At 35.5% G+C, this 23671-nt stretch overlaps 1 protein-coding gene across 1 annotated transcript in view; it reads left to right on the top strand.

The window, feature by feature from the left end:
* Positions 1 to 16815, top strand: part of LOC127861531 (uncharacterized) — a 180445-nt gene extending 163630 nt beyond the window's left edge. The window contains exons 4-6 of the mRNA XM_052400109.1: positions 4217 to 4378; positions 11470 to 11799; positions 13161 to 16815. Of these exons, the coding sequence (XP_052256069.1) occupies positions 4217 to 4378; positions 11470 to 11799; positions 13161 to 13303 (635 nt within the window). The 3' untranslated portion in view covers positions 13304 to 16815. The remainder of the gene's footprint in view (positions 1 to 4216; positions 4379 to 11469; positions 11800 to 13160) is intronic.
* The last annotated feature ends 6856 nt before the right edge of the window (positions 16816 to 23671 follow it).

Genomic DNA, 23671 nt, shown 5'->3' with positions numbered 1-23671 from the left:
CTGTGAACTCCCAGTTGCTAGGCAGACACCATATCCACTACGCTACAGTCATGTTCTAATTCACCAACCGAATTTTCCCTCCTTTAGCGCGCCCCCATGTATAGCGCGTAGGCTGTTTTATTAATGCAAAAATGGAGAAAAAAAAAATTTAAAGACAATAAAACCACCAAAGCGGACTGAAAATGGCCGCCATTTTACTGTTGCGCATTCCAATAATCCGGGGCATTGGAAAGCTTAATTACCGGTAAGCATTCAAATTAGGAAACGTCATGATTAGGAGCATGGGTTGCATAGCACTATACTTTTCTGACAATTTTGTAATTTTCTAGCAACAGATTAACAATCCATGTGCATTTCGTGTAAAACTTGAGAAAATAAGAATTCATGTACATCATGTCATACTTCCTCGGGGAACGCATGGCTTTAAATTTGAATGCTGAATAAAACATGTGGCGCAATGGAGACAGTTGTTGAGATATGTTAGTATTGACGTAAAACTGTTAATGTATTATGTTGGACAAGTTGGGTTAATTTTGTCACGTTACACAGGCGATAATGTGATGAACAATGATTGCGCCAAAAACCTGGACCAAACTGGAAAACACTTAAGAAGTCCCTGTTCACACCTACGGTTACCTGCAAAAAAGACCAAATACCTTTACCAGTCCAACGTAAGCTGCCAAAGTAGAAGTGCACAAACACAGACATATAAATGTTCACATTCTTAATTTAAACATATTTATTTTTTTATTTTAAATAGCTAATGCTACCCTGTTCTTATATGCCGTTACTGGTATTGTTGTTTTAAAAACGGCCCTTTCATTCTGTAAGATTATAGGGTGAAGTTTTCTGGAATACAACAATGGCGGCTATAATGATTATTTACGATTACGAAATGAATTATTTGCAATTTAACAGCAAGGAAAGCGTTGTATCAATGAATTACACGCACCAACTTTTTAATTTGAAATTTGGAGGTAAAAAACTGCGCATTATACAAAGGAATGTACGGTAATGCAAACAAATAGAACACATCTGCCTTTCTGTTTTTATGCTTCCCCAAATTTTTTTTGGGGGGAGAATATAGTCACCGCTTCGTCTGTCTGTGGGTGTGTCCATCCGTGCACAATTTTTGTCCGGGCTATTTCTCAGCAATTAATGACCGGAATTCAATTAAACTTTATGGGAAGCTTCACTACCATAAGGAGATGTGCATATTATCAGCCGGTTCTGGTCAGATGATTTTTCACAGAGTTATGGCCCTTTGAAATTTTCCATTAACTGTACATATAGTGCAATTCTTGTCCCCCCAACTACTAGACGTTTCCTTTTATCTGAATATATAGTGCAATATTGTGACAAAAAAAACCTTTGGGGAGCATCACCCGTCTCCGATGGTTTCTTGTTCTAACATTGTTTTCAGTGTCAAAGGATTTTGAATGAATGGGTGATGGGTTTTGCAACCATGTGCTGTAATGTGTCACTGATTCCATTATTGAGCAACAAACGAAAAGGGGGTCATATCATTTCTCCAATGACAAGTACCAACTGATCTAACTGTTATAAATTTCTTGTTTTTGAAACTGATTATGATGCCATGTGTCATATTTTTAGTGCTTGAACCTCTGTTTTTAAAGCACAAATATCACTTACATGCAAAACGTTCACAATGTATTGATAAAGTAGCTCTTATTAACTTATTGGTAGAATATTCAGATATTTTTCTGTCATATTTCTTTTGTTGTATGTTAAATTAAAAATTATTTGAAAATGTAAGCTCTGGGACTAAATCAAGCATGTATTCATCAATTATTTTTTTAATGGAGCAAATTATTTTCCAAGCACAATTTTAACCTGATTGGTTTATTGTGTAATTAAATCTTAAACGTTCATGGTAAATTTCATGGCAGTCACTATTGATATCATGTATGAAGCTAACTGTACCATGTTACGGCAATTTCTTTAGGAGACATAATTTGATTAAGTTAGAATCAGATATTCAATAAATTTTGTACGAATAAATCCAGTGACATTAATATATCATTATTATTCACTGTGAATGAATCAAGGTTCACTTAAGAGGAATTCAAATGGAAGACCGCAGTGCGCTTTGAATTTATGACAAGTCACAGGCAGACACCTAGTGCGTATCAAAGGAAGAATTTCATTTGATATCATTTTTATCTAATGAAGATTTAATGTCTTGCTAACTATTTATTGGCAAGTCGAGGGATCTAGCGCATATAATGACAAATATTTTTTAATAAATGTGTTATTTTCTAAACAAATTTGTTTGTGATTTTATGAGTTCTTTATCACACTCAAATCTTTATGAACCATAATGAAAATTTGTTTGGCTGAGTAAGATACGTTTTGAATAGACAATTCCCTATAAGTAAGCCATTTGTTGTAAAAAACAGTTGAAATTATGAAAGCTCTCTGAATAAAAAGCAATTTTGATTTAAGAGTACTACCCAGATGTAGTTTATTCAGCGTTAGCCTGGATTTGCCGTGTAAAAATGGGTTTCATGCCATATGCAACCAGCATTGCTCTAGACCAGCCTGCCCCATTGCACAGTCTGGTAAGGAACTACCCTGTCTGCTATAAAGTTATGCAAGGTTTCGTAGTCTCTTTATAAGACAGGGTACCCATACATGCCATAATTTTGTAGGTCCAAAGCGGGACATTCCATAAAAAAATTGTCGGGACATTTGACCAAAAAGCAGGACACCTAAAACGATCTATCATTCCACCTTTACTATAGTCAGTATAGTACTAACAAAAACTCTTGATACTTTTATTCAAGACATAAAACATCTGATATGAAGTATGAAATCTAAAACATAACAATAACAGTTATATATTAAATAAGACAATAGCAAACAACGAAGATAATATTCATCTGTTTGAGAGTACAAAATCTAGAACATTACGACAACAATACTCATGATATTAATTTCGATGGCAAACATTAACACAGGGGAGGCTATCCAGTTGACTGAAAGTACGGGTTACAGTACACTATCTACCTAACAGTTACATCAGTTACACACGGAATGCGCGGCCGTACACATTTCCGTACTTTGCTTTCTTCTTATATACACAGATTAAACTGAATTGTGAATTGTCAGGCGCTGTATTGGGGTAGTGTCAAACTGTCATGAATAACAACACGTTGTTTTTATTACAATAACACAAGACAAGATGGGTACCACTTTTACTGTTTGTTGCGATGTTTTTTTAAGCATGTGTCCATGCGCAGTTTGTTACTTGTCAATTGTCACGGCTTAATTGGAGTAGGGTCAAACTGTCATGCATAGCACCTCGTTGTTTTTAGCTTAATTGGAGTAAGGTCAAACTGTCATGCATAGCACCTCGTTGTTTTTATTACAATTACACTAGACAGGATGGGTATCACTTATTGGACTGTTTGTTGCGATTTTGGTATATTGCACATTCGGAATAACCCGCTATATTGGAACTAAACATTGAATGTAAGACTCATTTATGACGTAGCGTTAATTTTACAAAACAATTGTTTCCTAAACCGTTTCAAACAAATACAAAATAAACACATTTTCAACATTTATTTCATTATAATAAAACTATCGATAGCAATAAGCGACCACTATCTTGAAGACCACCATGGTGTGAATGCCTGATGAAATCAATAATTAGCCGATAAATCGCTGATAAGGTGTCATAAACAACACTGGTACACACGTTAAGTAGAATCGGATTGTTAATTGGGGGCAATAAAGGGATTATCGGTGGTAAGTGTTAGCGAAACAGAGCTTGAATAGCGAATTTTATTGGGAACCTATACACCTTACATCGTTTTTTACGAATGTCGGGACAAATCGTCTCATGGCGGGACAAAGGGCCCAAAAGCGGGACTGTCCCGCCGAGATCGGGAAGTATGGCATGTATGAGGGTACCTCCAGACCGGACTGCACAGATGTGCAGGATTGTGCCGAGGTAGGCTAGCTGGCTGCATATGGCATAAGATCCATTTTCTTAATATGTGGGTCATATGTTGCATGATTTACCTGGTTATACCATGGAAACCCATGGAAATGATTACAAATTAAAACTGTTTTCCATGTAATATTTACTTGTTTGGTTAAGCCTTTTCCATTATTGGCTTGTCTTTTAGCAACCCGATTTTACAGATTTTAGTCTATAGATTTCCTTATTTGATCCGTTGTTTTCCAGTAACCCCGTTTGACAAGGACTGGGATAAAGAGGATCCTCTGAAGGGACTCTCTGCAGCACTGCCCCCTGCCAAACCCTCTCATCATTTCAGACCCAATGGTATAAGGAGTAGCAGCAAGGCTGAGCAGCTTTTATCAGCAAAACAAAATGGTGCTTTATCAGGTGTGTTGCAAACTAACAACAAGTCTGCATGTGCTATAGACTGAAGTATGCGTAAGAGTTAAAGACTATTTTTATGCCCCAAGTCAAAGCACGGCCTTTACTAAGTCTTGCAACCTCTTTTTATGTCCCCCGATATAGTAGTAGGGGACATTGTTTTTGCCCTGTCTGTTGGTTGGTTGGTCTGTTGGTTGGTTGGTTGGTTGGTCTGTTGGTTTGCACCAACTTTAACATTTTGCAATAACTTTTGCTATATTGAATATAGCAACTTGATATTTGGCATGCATGTGTATCTCATGGAGCTGCACATTTTGAGTGGTGAAAGGTCAAGGTCATCCTTCAAGGTCAGAGGTCAAATATATGTGGCCAAAATCGCTCATTTTATGAATACTTTTGCAATATTGAAGATAGCAACTTGATATTTGGCATGCATGTGTATCTCATGGAGCTGCACATTTTGAGTGGTGAAAGGTCATGGTCAAGGTCATCCTTCAAGGTCAGAGGTTAAATATATGTGGCCAAAATCGCTTATTTTATGAATACTTTTGCAATATTGAAGATAGCAACTTGATATTTGGCATGCATGTGTATCTTATGGAGCTGCACATTTTAAGTGGTGAAAGGTCAAGGTCAAGGTCATCCTTTAAGGTCAGAGGTCAAATATATGTGGCCCAAATCGCTTATTTTATGAATACTTTTGCAATATTGAAGAAAGCAACTTGATATTTGGCATGCATGTGTATCTCATGGAGCTGCACATTTTGAGTGGTGAAAGGTCAAGGCCTTTCTAGGTCAAATATATGGGTCAAAATTGCTCATGTAATGTAACTTCTGCAATATTGAAGCTAGCAATTTTATATTTGACATACATGTGTATCTCATGGAGCTGCACATTTTGAGTGGTGAAGGGTCAAGGTCAAGGTCATCCTTCAAGGTCAAACGTCATATAGGGGGACATTGTGTTTCACAAACACATCTTGTTGGAGATGCATTAAAATTAACAAGCTAATGCTACTTCTGAGGTGGTGCGGGAAGTTTTTGAAAATATGCAGAAATCTAAAATTTTCCCAACAGTATCTAAAGGTAAGAAAGATTAATTCGAAAGAAATGAGTTCTTTATTAGTCAATTAAAAAATTATTTCTAACAGATTCTTTAATTTGTAACCTCATGGGTATTATCTTCATTTCTTGGCTATTTGATGATGCAATCTTTTCATGGTGTGCTCCACCATTAACAGAATAGTTGGAGACAATACATAAATAGTCATTCTGTTCATTGCCATATTTGTTATGGTGTGGTTAAGGTTTGCTTCCTCAATTACATCAGCAATTTAAAGTAAATGTTGTTGAGCACACTGTCTTGGGACAGGTCTTGTTAATAATAATAAATAGCTTAATAGCTTAGCAGCTTGGAGTGCTATTTGTTTATTATTGTCCTGTGTAATCACTTTGTATTGGTATTCACAATTCATTTGCTATCCATGCTTTAATCATTCAAATACTTATGGTGGACAGGTTGTCTTGTGCATGTTTTCTGTCTTTTATTACTTAAATTGATTTAAAATAGTTTGCATTAATTATGTTATTTTTTTTATAATTGATACATGTATGTATACTGAATTGAACTTGTTATAAATAATGTTTGCCTTCTGAAATATATTGTTATCTTATGCTTCCATAAAAGCTTGTACCGCATATCTTATTCACATAATGAAACCTCTCCAAAACTTTATAATAAGGGAAGCAACTCTGATTAGGATTTCTATAATTCTTGATGAGTAGTGTCCTTTGAAATTCTATATGCTCAGGCCATATTGTTTATACGTTAAAAAAGCACTTAGACTTGCATAGATCAACACTCAAGAATATCACAAAATGTTCACCAAGAATCATAATACTTCACTTATTTGTGATAAATAATGTTAAGAAACGATATTAAGTTAAATTAAGTATTGTTTGCCTTCAATGCCAAAGAAAAAATTGTATTGCTGTATTAATTAAATTAATATGCAAATGGGCAATAATAAAACATGTGCATTAAATAATGTAATTCTGTGTCAAATATATGATGAAAACAAAATAACGGTAACAAAGAAAACAAGTCATTATACTGCACAGATTTGAATGTTTGACTATAAATATTTTTATATATTATAAGTCACATTGAGGACCCCCTCCCCCCTAAAAATAAAATATTGCCTTAAATAAAAAGTGTGCTCAAGAACGACTTATAAAAATAATAAATTATTAGCATTGAATCTGCATTACAAGGTTAAAGAGCCAGTGCAAAGGTTAAATCCATAAAGTTGCTGTTTATAATCACTTTAAACCATGTAGGACAGAAAACTTTTAAATTTGTTCTGTAAACCTTGTTTAAACAGTGCGTCTTCTGTTTCAATACAAGTTAATCGCTTGTATTGAACTATTGGGTGTTCATTATGGAAAGAAGTCATGTAGAAATTCTTTGAACAATGAAGTTAATCATTGTAGACATATCAAGTGATTGTAACAGAGCAAGGATCTTTTGTGATATGTGGCTCTATCGAATTAACTCCTTGAGTGTTCGCTATGGCTACAAATCAGAAATATAAAAATATCCAAATTAATTAACTTTTTCTGCTGGACATTTTGACATCAATATAATTGGAGCTTAAAATGTTAAAAGTGAAATAAGGATTTAATAATTACTAAGGGATAGAGCTATTGTTTACTTTTGCACTGTATGTAATTGCTCTCTTACAATGTCGAGTTATTTGACAAGCACGCGACTATCTCGATCCGTTGGGAACAGATTTGATCTTGTGGCAGTACTTAATGGTTTGTCTTTTTGTTTACAGTCTTTTGAACGTTTTGATTGTTACTTTACGATATTGATTTTTTCCTTGACTGTTATGATTCAGTATAGACTCGGAGCTAATCAGTTTTCATTTCTGAATAGAACGACCTATATTATCTCATACCAGGCAAATACTTGCAAGAGTCTCAAGATAAAATAGACTGTCATGAAAATTTGAAACCCGTATTAAGTTAGCTAAACATGTTCATAAATGGGAAAATAGCTTTATGACCTATTAAGGATTTTTAAGTTGGTAGGTTTTGATAGTTTTTGTGATATGCCAGTTATTGTCTGCATAATATGTGTACTTATATGTATCTGATAGCAGGCAGTAAAAATAAAATAAAACCTCTCAACTGCAGAAGAAAACAATTTTGTACCAATGCTTTGTTTTATTTTGAAAAATGAAATATGTTTATTCATTTTATTTATATTCATTAGTAATGTATATTTCATTTTCAGCACAAAATCATTATGTATTGTTTTTGCCCTGTCTGTTTGTTGGTTTGTTTGCGTCAAACTTTAACATTTGCCATAACTTTTACAATATTGAAGATAGCAACATCATATTTGGCATGCATGTGTATCTCATGGAGCTGTACATTTTGAGTGGTGAAAGGTCAAGGTCATCCTTCAAGATCAAATATATGGGGGGACATAGTGTTTCATAAACACATCTTGTTTTAAACATGTTATTTATGATTCTATTATGTCAGATTAAATGGGTAATTAATAACAGATGTGGATAAAAAAACGACATAAATTATTGTCTTTTAACCTGCATTTTCATTTAGAAAAAAATAACAATTACTAAATGTATGATCTCAAAATATACATGTACAGAGTACAGGAAAAGTGTTGAATGAACAAAATCAGACTGATTTGAACACTTGAGTCTCATGAAACTCATTATAAATGTCTTTAGTAGTATATTAAAGCCGGCCGAGTTGATGTTGGTATATTTTCCTATTTTTGTTATGTGTCGCAAAAAGTGATTATGTGTCAAAATGTGAACGTATTTATGTCAGATGTGCAAAAGATTTGGTCAAAATCGGTCAAGAAATGCCCAAAATCAGTACAAAGATAGGGCTTTTCAATTTCTGTCCATGGACAGAAATAATTTATATTTAAACACGCGCCGGTCACATGTAAAACCATGTGATTCGCTCGAGGCGTGGACTGGAGCATGAAAATAAATACACAGACTCGGAGCACAGGAGTTGGGCGCGTGGCCAAGTCACTTAAACACTATCAATATGTCAAAAAACAACATTTTTCATCATTTTGACAATGAAAACTGATGAATATATATATATATATATATATATATATATATATATATATCAGGGATCATATTTTCCCGCAACATCAATCGGTCTGGATTTAAATGGGGAAAAAGTGTCTGAAAATTTATATCCGAAATCACGACAAATTACGTTAACATATATACCATTGATTTTGCCATTCATGAAGGTGGTATAATAAATGTACAAGTTTAATTGCCTTTGGCATCGTTTTTAAACAGAACATACGAGTTTTCTCAATTGGTTTTATGATATTTTTTTCTCTTTTATTGTTGTTTCGTGTGCTGTTGTATCTGACTTTTTTTCATCGTTGTCAATATCTATTATTTACCTGTGTAAGTCTATACCGATGTTTTAAATCGTTGTCGACTCGATAATAGCTTACATACATGCACTGAACCTAACAAATGTTTGTGCGTAGGTTAGATACTGGCAACAACAAAAAACAAATAGTTGAGAAATAATTCGTGTACGTTATAGTTTATTGTAAAAAAAACCCACGGCCGATAGTTAAGATGCGTATATATTAAATCACGAGTGCGAAGCACGAGTGATTTGAAACCACGCATCTAAACTTCCGGTCGTGAGTTATTCAACAACAAACAATTAAGTACACGACTTATTTTGATTCTATCACGATTTTTACTTAAGATTTAGACAATGTATATTATTCTTCTTGTGTACTATTTTATGTGAAGTTCCGCCCATAAAAATAACTTTCGGCTGTTCTGTCAATCAGATCCGCAACTTTCATTTATTTATTGCCGGATTTTTACGCTGGTGGAAAATGTATCGGCATGTTTGTTTAGTTACAGCGCGTGTTTTCAGTGTATAAGGTCCGCCCACAATAATTATGAATTATTGCAGAATATCCGATTTTCTTCTTTGTTTATATAAAAGTTTACTGTATCATGCATGAAATGCACACTTTCCACGAGGATTATGAACATTGAAGTTTTCATCTCCGAAGTAACTGTCAACGATTTTACACATTACGGACCGTTTAGTGTGCTAGCCAGTGAAATTATCGATGGATATAGACACGGGGTTATTCACGCATGACTTATACACAATCGCGCGAATTTTCGCTGCTTGGGGTCATACTCTGATACTAGTCGGATGACACGCAATAAACTGGTCCTGACCGGTTTAGAGACTGCAGTGAATGGTTTTCACACCTACTCGAGATAAGAATGTTATTAGGGTAGATCTATGTTAGCATGTGCACTGTGTAATCGATTTCATGACATGGGAATTTTAGCACACAGAATCGGACCGACTGTTTGGGATTTTCAATCGGTCTTTCACGACCCCAATCGGTCTAGGACCGACAAAACCAAAAAAAATATGATCCCTGATATATATATATATATTCATCAGTTTTCATTGTCATTTTCAGTGCCGATTGTATCAAGAGTAAAAGAATCGAAATACCCCAGCTACCGAACATAATCCGCATAATTACAATAAACAAATACGACTTTATCAACTAACAACACAGACTTGTCTTTTGCCCACACCAAACACTAATATAATCGTTATGTTTGAATGTTTATTTCAATCGTGTACGATGATTCCGTCCTCCACCTTACACTATTTATCCAACTATTGGTTCCGCGCCTCAGAGTTACCGAATATCTGAAACCGAGAATCGTATTTAACTTGAGCGTTTGATCGACATGGAGCTCGAATCGAAATTACCAATAAAAAATCCCAATTTACCACGATTTCGACGTAATAACGCAAACAAAAGGAAAAATCTGTGTTGTAAGTTAAAACACTCGTATTTGTTAATTGTACTAATGTGGATTATGTTCCATGGCTGTGATATTTCGATTGTTGTACGTAGTAGATTTTCCTGTGTCAAGAGATACCTATCTTGATTATAAATAATATATCATAGTTTTTTTTGTCAAAATGATTAAAAATCTTGTTTTATGACATATTGATAGTGTTTAAGTGATTTGGCCACGCGCCCAGCACCTGTGGTTTAGTAGATGTTCTTTGTTTTGAAAAGCGCCGAAGTGGAAATCACGTGAAATTGGCGCTCACGTGACCCAATTTTTGGCACAATATTTGCGAAAATCAGTATGGAAGAGTTAAGCTTTAGAATGTATCTTACGAATATTGATCAATTCTGGTCAGTTGAGAAAACCAAATTGATGTGAGAAATATCAACTCGGCCGGCTTTAAACCACAAAAATTCTGGCTTCTGGTGCACATTTATGTTCAAGCTAAAAAAACAACTCAAGTGTCCATTGTGTCCTTTTATTTTGCACACCTCAAAACACTATGACAGTCATTTACCAGACCAGTATTTGACATGATCTTTTTATTTTACTTTATACTGTCCAAATAAAAAATGCATTGTGTTTTGGTGGTGTCTGAATGACATGTTAATGGCGTGCAAAGGCATGTTGAATTGATTTTCATATTGTCTAGATTTACATGATCATGTTTTTTGTAACATATATACAAAATATCAATACTTTGGCATTGTAAGTTTGTAAGTGGCTATAATAATATCAGGTTTCAAGGAGAAAGTAATGATTATTGATTGGCGATCAGTAATCACAAAGATTAAGGATTGACTGTGAATGTCTCTAGTTAAAAATTAAATGTCCATTAAAAGATTAGAGTACTTTAAATTTTGAAGAGTATATATTTGACCTGTTTTCTTTTTTGCCATTAAATGTTTAGATCATATAACTGAGTACTTATTCTAGTTATTTTTCCTTTTATCCAAACTCCATAACTAATATATTTGTGAGCTTTGAAATATGTGCAATAACATATGGTTAAACACGTGAGATATATGCCCCGCTTTGGGAAACCGGGGCTTAATGCATGTGCGTAAAGTGTTGTCCCAGATAAGCCTTCTTAGGTTTCCTATATTATAACTGGAAAATTGACCAGAATGTTTGCATTGCTTACAAAAATGTGTCTATTTTCAGGACGTGACCAAGATGACCTAGTTGCCATGGGAACTCTGTGGAGCCCGAATGGCGGCACCTCCCAGCAGACCCTGCCCCCTAACCCCCGGAGTATGACTACCCAGGGGCAGTCCTTACAGGGCTACAAGAATGGAACAGTGCCCAATAACAACACAAACTCTTTTTCCTCCAAAGTGATATCATCTTCAAGTAGTGTGAACAATTCTGTGGTTCCCAATAACACACTTAATTCTCAACGCAAGTACAGCAATGGCATGCGACCACCTGTCTTACTGCAGAACAACATCTCAGGGAAGAAACCCAGCAGCTCTCAGTCAAAAGAACAAGAAGGTTGGTGTATATTTGAATATAAGCAGTGATCTGAGAAAACTGGGCTTAATGCATGTCCATAAAGTATGGACCGATATAAGAGACAACACTTTCCTCTTTTATAGTATTTTTCTTTAACCCTTTGCATGCTGGGAAATTTGTCATCTGCTAAAATGTCGTCTGCTGAATTTCTAAAATAAGAATTTTCTTCGTTTTTTTTCCAAAGAATAATATCAGAATAGCAAACAGTTTGGATCCTGATGAGACGCCACGTTCTGTGGCGTCTCATCTGGATCCAAACTGTTTGCAAAGGCCTTCAAAACTCAGTTCCAGCACTGAAAGAGTTAAAGTAAGTCTCTTCTTAGCGAAAATCCAGTATAGGTGGAAAGTATTTCCCTTGTTAGCGTTTGCAGACTGCACAGGCTTATCTGAAATGACATGTTAAGCACATGCATTAAGCCCCATTTTTCCATTGCATGACACATGTGTTTTAGGTTTATCAATCTACAGATATTTTTATGGAATGTTAGAATCATTCATACAGAATAAATTGTTGTAAAGGTAACATATGATTACACAGTTATTATTAAAATAGTCAGTTACATATATCATAAGTATTTCTTCAGATGATAAGAAATTATATTAAATGAAATATGAAGAAGGGCTTTGACTGAGAAAAATATGCCCTTTGCTTTTCAATTAACTGGTATCTTTGTTTATCAACTGATGTGTGCATCTTTGTTACATTGCTGCTTGACCAACACCTATGTGTTTTAGTACCTTATTATCTGGATGACTGAGAGTTTTTTATTTGCTGATCAACAATGGTACCAGGAATGATTGTTCATTTCTTAAAAATCTCACACATATTTTTACAATTGTAGCAAAGAGTTCATTTTCCTATTACAAGCTCAAAATTAATTATATATAATAGAGCTACTTTTGTGTTGTTTATTGGGTTCTTTCACAACAATAATTTGACAGAAAAAAATCATAGAAAATTATTTTAGAATAAGAATTGACCTTCTTAATAACTAATAATTTAAACAGGTGTTCTGTGAGCACACAAATACCTTCTTTTTAAACAAATATTTTAGCTTTGTTCTGTGAAAACTGGACTTAATTCATGTTTGTAAAGTGTCATGACAGTCCGCACAGGCTAATCAAGGACCACACTTTCCGCTCTTATGGAATTTTTCGTTTCAAGGGAGTCACTTCTAAACAAAAATCCAGTCTAGGCGGAAAGTGTCATCCCTGTTTAGCCTGTAGGGACTGCACAGGCTATTTAAGAACAACACTTTACCCACATGTGTTCAGCCCAGTTTTCTCAAAGCATGGCTAAAATGTTTAATTTTGTGTTTGTTATTTAACTGCTTTTTCAGACCCCAAATATTCAGATCCTTTGATAGGAGCACCAGCCTCATTTCAACAAAGGATCATTGAACTGGGGGCTCTAGAGGGGGACACGGTGCGGTGGGAGCGATCAAAAAGACTGAAGAAAAAGAAACAGGACAGAGACTCTTGAAGACACGCCATATTAGTTTTTGTTAACTTCTGTGATAAAACATAGTTGTTAACTTCTGTGATATTCATAGTTGTTAACTTCTGTGATAAACAATGTGCTCTTTAGTCTTTCTGCATTTGCTGGCCAGAGATTGGTATTGTTCACAATGTCGAGTGATTTGACAAGCACGCGACTATCTCCACCTGCTGGGAACAGATTTGATCTTGTGACAGTTGGGAATGATGATTGTTGTTTATGATGGTGCAACGGACTTCCCAGAGTTTGTTAAAGAAAATGTGTTGGTTGCAACGCATCTTGAATACCTTAGGCTTAAGTGATCAAGCTAATGGAGTTGAAAATGATCGTTGAAGGGAATGAAATGGTTTTAGTTATGAATTTCTGTATTTATTACGTTTTCTTCGGTCATTAAGATAACATCGTTGGCCTTGACTAAACACATGACCTGGAACTGAGAAAAACTGTATTGCCAATAATGTAACGCTTATCGTGTAATATAAACAGTGTGAATCAGTCAGTTTGGAATAAAATGCCTGCTCAAATGAAAAAATCATTTTAACAAGCCTGTTGTAAAATTAATTTTTGCATTGAGCTGAATAGGACTACATGTTGGGAATCTGGTATCAGATGTGCAAGGGTTGGAGTGAACCAATGTTTGGTCTACTGCCATTATATGAGAACTCGGTCATTTCTATGGTCATTTTTGTCTGTGATATGGGCTCGAATTAGCTCAATATTTTATGTATTATAATAATTTGTTCTTGACATATACCATTGTTGTAGTAGCATTACAAAATTCTAGACATTTCGTTTTTGGTTAAAACTGAATGGTGCCTGTGATTGTTTTTTATAAGGATCTGAGTTATATTGCGTATGTTAAAAATTAATTGAACTGCGCTCAAGAAAAAATGGGTTTAATGCATATGCACTTAAAAGTGTCGTCCCAGATTAGTCTAGGGACGAAACTGTCAGCATAGACTGGATTAATTAAAAAAAATACCATAAAAGACATGCATTAAGCCCCATTTTCCCAGAGCGAGGCTCAATAGTATGTATTGCTCAGCTGGTCCTTCACCCTTTCCCTCTCAGAGAAGTGAAAATGGCTATGTGCAAACAGCATAAAACAAGAACAGCCTGTGAGTAACTCTCAGTCTGTTCAGGTTTTATGCTGTTCAATGCTCATCAGTAACTAAGGGTAGGAAATGAAGCTGTTAAATCTTGAATCAAGTCAAAAGGTCTTTAATTAAATTAAACTTTCTAATGGACTACAAACACGTCTGAAAATACGTATATAAGTGGTAAAGGATTAATGTGTGGCTGTGAGAAAAATGGACTAACTATGCTGTAACATTAAATTTACAGTAAAAATACTTTATCAAAAAGTGAAAAGTACAAAACAACATCATTTTTCAAATCTAGAAATTTAAGGCAATACAGGATTTTGCCAGTTCTGTTTTGTCTTGTTAAGATCTCTTTAAGTGCTTTATGTTAAATAGATCATATTCTAAATCTTTCATTAAATATTGATTTTAAATCTTCCTGCCACTAAGGACAGTATTGTCAGTAAACATATATGAAATTTGAATATTGGGTTTAAATTGTACTTCCCTTTATGACAGTGTTTACAGAAACCAATTTTGCCATGTTCTTATGGGTAGCAATGGCATTTAATCATGTTTGCAAGTATTGGTATTAAACTACAAGAAACTAAAGTTTAAACATGATTCTGTTATCGAGTTATTCTACACAACTTTGTGACGGATTAACACTAAATAATTTGTGACCATTCTGAAAGTAATTATTTTATGATTACCAATACTTCATTATTATAAAAAGGCATAGAAGAATTAATTTAGTATAAAAGGTGAATTGTATTCATACTGTATATTTTTGCTCAATGCATATATGTCCAAGTGGTTTATGTGCAACTCCTGGGTAACAGTTACTGTATATCACATATCATATGACAACTTAGCAGTGCCAGACTTTTTCATAGGAGGATTTTTTAAATAAATGTTATATCTACAAAATGTAAATTCTATAATATACATGTATAAAAAATAACAATTTTAAAATCATTAAAAATGCAATTCTTGTCGGTCTGTTAACCCTTTGCATGCTGTGAAATTTGTCGTCTGCTAAAATGTCGTCTGCTGAATTTCTAAAATTAGCATTTTCTTCGAATTTTTTTCAAAGAATACTATCAGAATAGCAAACAGTTTGGATCCAGATGAGACGCCACGTTCTGTGGCGTCTTATCTGGATCCAAACTGTTTGCAAAGGCCTTTAAAATTCAGCTCCAGCGCTTTAAGGGTTAACAACAAATTTAATTTGTTTGAACACTAAACCACCAAATTTCAGTTATTTCTGTAAGCTTTTAGACACCTAATATGTTTTCATGTCGAGACGCTAAAAAATTTAGACAATTAAATATTTCAATTGAATTGAATGTTCCTGTCATAATGCATAACTTACCAATAAATAATGTTTGCTTATACCACACATTTAGTAGTAATTACTAAATTATACATTTGCAATGAACATATGATCATTAATTTGTTTGATTTTGTTTCATAGACAAATATTCCAATTATAATCAGTATGGCGCAGTAAAATTAGATGCTATATGTCATGCTTTAGCAAGAGAATATTGCTGTAGATTAAAAAAATTGTGATATTATGAAATTAACTAGATAATATTTTTCATTAACATTCAGACTAACATATTTGGTACCAGCCATCATATACAGTTGTTCCTGCTATGATACAAACAAAAAGTGAACATACATCAATGAGAAATTATTGTTTCCTTTTGATCAATTGATTACCGGTATTTATGGCATTCAGATATTGTTTATTATTGGAATGCATGCCTATTTACCCATATAATGCAATTTTAACAGTCTGGCGTCTTCTCACATTAATCTGCCAGGTTTTGTGACTGCTCTCTGTTTGTTAAACACATGTATATGATGTGTCAGAAGATTAACCAAAATGGGTTGAATTGTGTCAAAATGCAGAAGATTTAGAATTATTAATTATAGGGGATGATCCGTTATCAGAGTGTCAGAAAAAAATGGAGTAAAGGTTTATCATTATTTTGGCTAAGAACGAGGGTGTTCAAAATTGCAGTGTCCAAAAACTTAAATAAACTACAGTAATTACAAAATTCTTTAAAGAGATTTCATTACTGGGAGCGAAGGTATTTACAGTTCAATTTTTTATTGTGTATGTAACTTGTGCATGTATATCTTGAAAGCTGTTCCCAATGCTTAACATTGTCTAAGATAATGTGCACTTGTTATAAAGTGTCCATCTTGTCCTTTTATTGATTAATTTTAAAAAGAACTTAAAAAAATTAACAGTTAAATGAGTTAATATTTTTGTTACTATTCAAACACAGCCATGTTGGTTTGTTCCTTGTTTGTCGTGTTGGTGTTATATCTTTTGTAATTTTCATTATTTGCTGAAAATATCTATTTAATAGACATTTTATTAAAATTATTGCAATTTTATTGCTTTTTGTTTTGTCTGACACCATCAAGTAGTAATTAAAACACAATAAATTCATTGCTCTAGCTAAACAAGAGCTGTCACTATAGGATGACTTATGCCCCCTATAAACGCTTGATAGAAGTTATGAGCTTTTTTCGAAACCTAAACGCAAATTTCAAAACCTAAACGCGGACCCTAAGTTCAAGGTCACAGGGGTCAAAATTTGAGTGCGTATGGAAAGGCCTTGTTCATATATACACATGCTTGCCAAATATGAAATTGCTATCTGAAGCAACATAGAAGTTATGAGCATTTTTCGAAACCTAAACACAAAGTGTGACGGACGGACAGTCCGATCACTATATGCCCTCCTTTGGGGGAATAAAAAGTCTGTTTTTATTATCTTACACAACAAATTGCAAGCCGTACAGAATGGAGAAAAATTGCAATTACCGGTAAATGACATTGATGTATAATGACATGGATACTTAATATGAGAAATCTCCACTTAAAAAAAGATAAACATAATAAAGGGTCACAAATGCTTAACAAATAATTATAATATATTTAGTGATATGTGTGTAATAACTATTTCTCTACCTCCAATGTCAAGGTCATATGTGATTATGCATGATGATTCCCAAGCCATTTGTGGCGTTTCAATACCTCTAGTAGTTACAGAGGTATTTGTTGCGTTCAAACATTATTCTTCATTTCAACATGCAAGTAAACCAAGCCTGACATATCTAACAACATACGGGGGCATACAAATCCTTCAAGGCTGGTCAAAGTTTTAGGTCTTGGTCAGTGAATGTTCATAAAGATCTTTACCACATACATTTATTTCAACATCTCTAGTAAATATCGAGGGCTGCCCGCAAGACTGTCTTAACTGCATATTTTTACAAAATTGACTTTATTGCATTTTTACACCTGTTAGCATGTTTTACATCACTGCAAACAAAAGTTTTGCTTTATTCTTAAAGCAAATAGTGTATATGTCTATAATGCAATATAGTCTTATCTCATTCTGCAAATAAAAATTCCTGCAATACAGTAGTAAGTCAACTTACTACATTATTGCACAGACATTTTATTGATCTTCATGGTATTTGTTCCTGCAATACAGTCAACTCAATGTGATGTCATAATGTTGATGGCATCATCAGTTTATCTTGAAAAATGGTTTAAAATGGTTTTGTACAACATCTTGAGTTATTTTCAAACTCATACATTTCCTATTATACCTACAAGATCAGATTTTTGATGCACCTTTTTAAAACCATGCCAAAGGTAAGACTATTAAATTATTACGTTGTTGTTTCTTTTATTTAAGCATCCCAGTTAATACTTTTATATAAAAGTAGATAATGAGATTCAAGCATTACTTAATCTGTAAATTATTCATTGTGCAGGTAAAAAAGGATTGGTTTTCTTTTGCACATATAAAAATATTAATTGGTCACACGGGTACGCTGGAAATGTCCCAAACCACCACACGTAAGGCGCGATATGTGCCGCCTAGTAAACTTTCCCCAATTAGAACCATATCTGCCTCACTGCGATCCCTCAGGATGGAAATTTGAACTTCGGTACCTAGTATGGTAACTATTGTTTCACCTGTTTCCCGCTCCGATTTCGTAAGCATTGGGACCAGGACCACGTTCATGGGCGGTCTGTTTCCCGTATCCACATGGACCGCCGCCACCCGCACCAACGGGATACCTATCCTGGCATCCGTCGTTGTACCACCAGTTCCAGAAGTTCCCTTAGTAGGGGCCTTCCACAGGGTACTCAGCGTAGCCTTCTTCATTTCGGAGCAGCTTACCCGTTTGTTGGACACAGGGATCAACGCTTGAACTTCCAAAAGAGTTGGACAATCGCACCACAGCATCCAGCAGCTGCTCGACCACCTGGGTCAATAATTATTTGTCGACCGACGGCCCACTGAACCCATCTGGAGTGGGTGCCTATTTCACCTCATGAACCCAACTCGATTCTTCTTGCAAATCCTCTTGGGAATTTCTTGGAGCCGCAGCGCAAGCGGACTGAACATGGCTATATATTTTCATCCTGTGCATTGCATCCACCCATCAATGTGTGACTGCAGGCTTACATGCTTGCTGACCTCCTTGTCAAGCGAACCGTGACAAAACTTCCGTCACTGCCTACTCAGTGGTGTATGCGAAGAGCAGATCACGAAACGCCGTGGTTGCCAGTGTCAGTGCCCGATCTGACCAATGGTCTAGGGACTAGCCTACTTCCTGATTGGCAACATGGAAACACCTCTGCAAAGTGGCGGGTAGCTCCCTGGCGCCACTTCCAACCAGCCATCTTTGCGTACAGTTCCAATTTGCCTTTAAATACAAACCAATTGCTTCTCCCATCATATAGCAGTCTCTTTGGCAGCCTGGTCAGAACATCCCGATCCCGTTGGGTCGGGGGATGACTTGGGACCGGGGGGTTACTCAGAACAGGAAGATTGTTGGGGACAGGGTGGGGTTGTGTCACCTCCATGGGAGTTTCTCTGGATATCGCCTGCACTTCGTGATTGTCAACCGCGCTCTGATGCGTACCTGACAAATGGGTTGTTAAAGGGGCCTCTAAGTAAGGAAACAGAAACAGGACTACATGGACTAGATAGTAGCTCTCTATCGTGCCTTTCCAGGAGCAAACCTAGCGACTTGAGGGGGACGAGGATGCTTGATGCGACATCAAACGGTATCAGCATGCCTGTCACCACCACATGGTCCAGCTGCAACAACAGACGCTTGGGGAACAAAGGCTTTGCAAACTGCTATCATAGCTGGACAACTCCTGCTGGCTTTAACCATTGGGATACCGATACACCTCATGGCTGTTTACCTCGGTTCTATAATAGCTGGACAACTCCTGCTGGCTGTTACCAGTGGGATTCTGATAACTAGACACCTCACTGTTGGTTATTGCGATGCTATCATGGCTGGACATTCCTGCTGGCTGTTACCAGTGGGATACCATTAAGTAGGCACCTTAAGGTTGATTACCGTGGTAATATCATAGCTGGAAAACTCCTGCTGGCTGCTACCAGTGGAATTCAAATAAAAAAAGACACCTCACTATTTGTTACCGCGATGCTAATTTAGCTGGACAACTCCTGCTGGCTGTTACCAGTAGGATTCCGGTAACTAGACACCTCATGGCTGTTTACCGCAGTGCTATTATAGCTGGACAACTCCTGCTGGCTGTTACCAGTGGGACTCTGATAACTAGACACCTCACAGCTGTTTACCGCGGTGCTTTCATAGCTGGACAACTCCTGCTGGCTGTTACCAGTGGGATTCCAATAAATACACACCTTATGGTTGGTTACCGCGGTGCTATCATAGCTGGACAACTCCTGCTGGCTGTTACCAGTGGGATTTCGATAACTAGACACCTCACGGTTGGTTACGGCGGTGCTATCATAGCTGGACAACTCCTGCTGGCTGTTACCAGTGGGATTCCGATAACTAGACACCTCACTGTTGGTTACTGCGATGCTATTATGGATGGACATCTCCTGCTGGCTGTTACCAGTGGGATTCCGATAACTAGACACCTCACAGTTGGTTACAGCGCTTCTATCATAGCTGGACAACTCCTGCTGGCTGTTACCAGTGGAATTCCAATAAATAGACACCACACGGTTGGTTACTGCGTTGCTATAATGGCTGGACAACTCCTGCTGGCTGTTACCAGTGGGATTCCGAAAACTAGACACCTCTCGGTTGGTTACTGCGGTGCTTCCATTGCTGGTCCACTCCTGCTGGCTGTTACCAGTGGGATTCCGATAACTAGACACCACACGGTTGGTTACAGCGGTGCTATCATAGCTGGACAACTCCTGCTGGCTGTTACCAGTGGGATTCCGATAACTAGACACCTCACGGTTGGTAACCATGGTGCTATAAACCAGATCCACATGGCCGGTGGTCGGGATGACCTCACAACTCGTGTCCATTTTGTTGACGTCCTGATCAGCGGCCGCCCTGGGGCCTACTGCAGCCGCCTCCTGGTCTGCCTTATGGTTGTCTTAAGGTGTTATTGATAATTATTGTATTGTTATCCCACCAGTAACTCAAATAGGTCATATTTTAGCATGGCAATATTATACAGAATGATACTGACGTTCATGTATGAATAATACTTATTTTTATTCACCAGTATGTTCTAATGCACAACAATAAACTAGAATGAAATCATGAATTTGCATAAGTGCTGTTTATTTGTATCTACAAACCTGTCAACTAAACTTGCTGTTAAGTTGTTAAAATGGACATGAACAATGTCTTGGTTTATAAATGCTACATACATTAGACATTATTATTCTAATTTGAATAATACTTTAAACATTGTTCAGAAATTTGTTTTATTGTTATTTCTTAATTATTGTTTAACTTGATAAGGTATGTCTTACATAGTAAAAAAATAGAGGTAGTTCTTACTGAAAACTACATCAGTTAATAATTATATAACATTAAAATGGAGTAATTGATGTTACATTTTCTAAAATTAACATAAAATGAACAAGAGCTGTCACCATAGGATGACTTATGCCCCTTATAAACGCTTGATAGAAGTTATGAGCTTTTTTCAAAACCTACACACAGATTTCGAAACCTAAACGCAGACCCTAAGTTCAAGGTCCCAGGGGTCAAAATTTGTGTGCATATGGAAAGGCCTTGTCCATTAAACACATGCATGCCAAATATGAAATTGCTATCTGAAGCGACATAGAAGTTATGAGCATTTTTCAAATCCTAAACTCAAAGTGTGACGGACAGACGGACGGACAGACATAAAGGGCATAAAAATGGGCCTCGTTCTGAGGGCATAAAAATTATTATACAAAACAATTTGCCTGCTGTCAGTTAGGATTGTTATTTTATTGGTTTAAGTTCTATCTTATGTGTGCACTGAACTATTGAAATTACTGGAAACTTATGATTTTATAATACAAAATGGAGCAAATCATGAAATAATTAAGAAATGTAATGTTTTGCCTATCTATTAAGATAATAAGGTTAATGATAATCAATTTGCAGTATTTTCCATGTTTATGTACTCTTTTATCAGGGAATGTGATAAAAATATTGACAATACCATTAAACTTTGTTAAATTTTTCACACCAAATAACAAATATATGCAAATATGCAAATTTTTAGTGTAACATTTGTTGAAAAAGTAAAAAAAAAAAAAAAGTTCCCTTTTTAAGAATGTTAATGTTATTTCTATAACCCTAACTATTGTATTGCAGAGAAAAAAAGTATTGCTTACCATTAATATTTCCTGCAATACGGTAGTAAGTTGACTTACAACAGTATTGCAGAGAATTCAAAATCCCGAACATGTCCAATTTCAGCGCAAGAGAGTAGTAAGTCAATTAATTCTACAAAGTTATTATTTTTATTAAGATATATTTTCTTGATTATATGAAATATGTTTGTTTCTCCATTCTTTAATAAAATGTGAAGTATTTTGTTGTTAACAATAAGAATGGAGAAAATGTGCTGTTTTTTGCTTCTCCTGTAAAATTTCAAAAAAAGCAGTTAAGACAGTCTTGCGGGCAGCCCTCGATATAGGCATTTGTAGTAGTTACATGAAATCCTAACCAAACATTTACAAAAGGGCACATAATTCTGCTCAATTGCTGGTCAGAGTTATGAAACTTGGCCAGTGACCTCAAAAAATGACCCTAAACGCAAGTTTCAATTAAATACCTGTTGTAGATTCAGTTACCGGTATATCAGTTGTATAAAGAAGTTGCATGTTTACAGTAATCAAACTTTCAAGTAATAATTCTGATAAATTGCAGTTAAAACTTATGGAACGTAAAAAATGAACTTCCACAATGACCCTGAACACATATTGGAAGTTTCAAGTTTTGAAGTTTGAAGTGAATACCTATAAAAGAAACAGTGATATGGATATGATATGTTGCATATTAACCTCTACCATAGCATTACGCAGACACTTACGACATTTGGGTGGGAAATATCAAAAGCTGGGACTATTTGGTGATAAGTTTTGCAAAAAATAGTCTCTTTTGACACTCTGGTCAAACAGGTGTTGATTTGTTGAGTATTCAATGTTTTAAAAATGATAAACAATAGTCACTGGCAAGCATGTTTAATTGTGCAATACGCATTTGATACACCATAGTTGACACCATGGGATTCAAATCAGGACTTACTCTGCCATTCGCCTAATTAGCCATTGGCTACAAATTGACCTATTTGGCTAAAGAAAATTCTACTTGGCTACAACTTTTTCTTCATTAGAACTTAAAAAATAGCCCAAAATAGACGAATTTTGCCAAAACAAGGCGAATTTGGCTAAAGAAATTTTTGAGCCAGGGGAAGCCCTGCAAATAAGATAAAGAGCAAAAAGTCGTCAACAAACAGAAGGCTGATAGGTTGGCTTTCAGTCAAACTTAAAGTTATTCAATCAAATTGAGGCTATTTCTTGGTATACTTGAATTGCAAAAGAATTCCAGGGCCTTATTTTAAAGAATGTTGCTGATGATTACAATTATTCAAATGTTTTTTAATAAAGCATTTCTTCACACAGACATCTTTAGTTGCCCAGGGAGGCATATGGTATATGTTGTTCATTTGTAATTGAATTGCTCGTTGAATTGTTTACACTGAATTTATTTTATTTGTAACTTTCATCTATAAATTCTATGAAACAGATAAATATTATAATTGGGTGCAATTGTCCCCAGTTTACTTTAGCAAGGTTGGGAGTAAATTTTAACTCTCTTAAGAATGTGGGACATACACATTATGAAGGATAAGCCAGGGGTAAATGAAAACCAACAGTGCAAAGTGATATGAAAGAAGACATGGGTA

Source organism: Dreissena polymorpha, chromosome 16 (genome assembly GCF_020536995.1).
Source record: "Dreissena polymorpha isolate Duluth1 chromosome 16, UMN_Dpol_1.0, whole genome shotgun sequence".
Classification (NCBI taxonomy): Eukaryota; Metazoa; Mollusca; class Bivalvia; order Myida; family Dreissenidae; genus Dreissena; species Dreissena polymorpha.
This window is presented reverse-complemented; position numbering and strand designations above follow the sequence as displayed.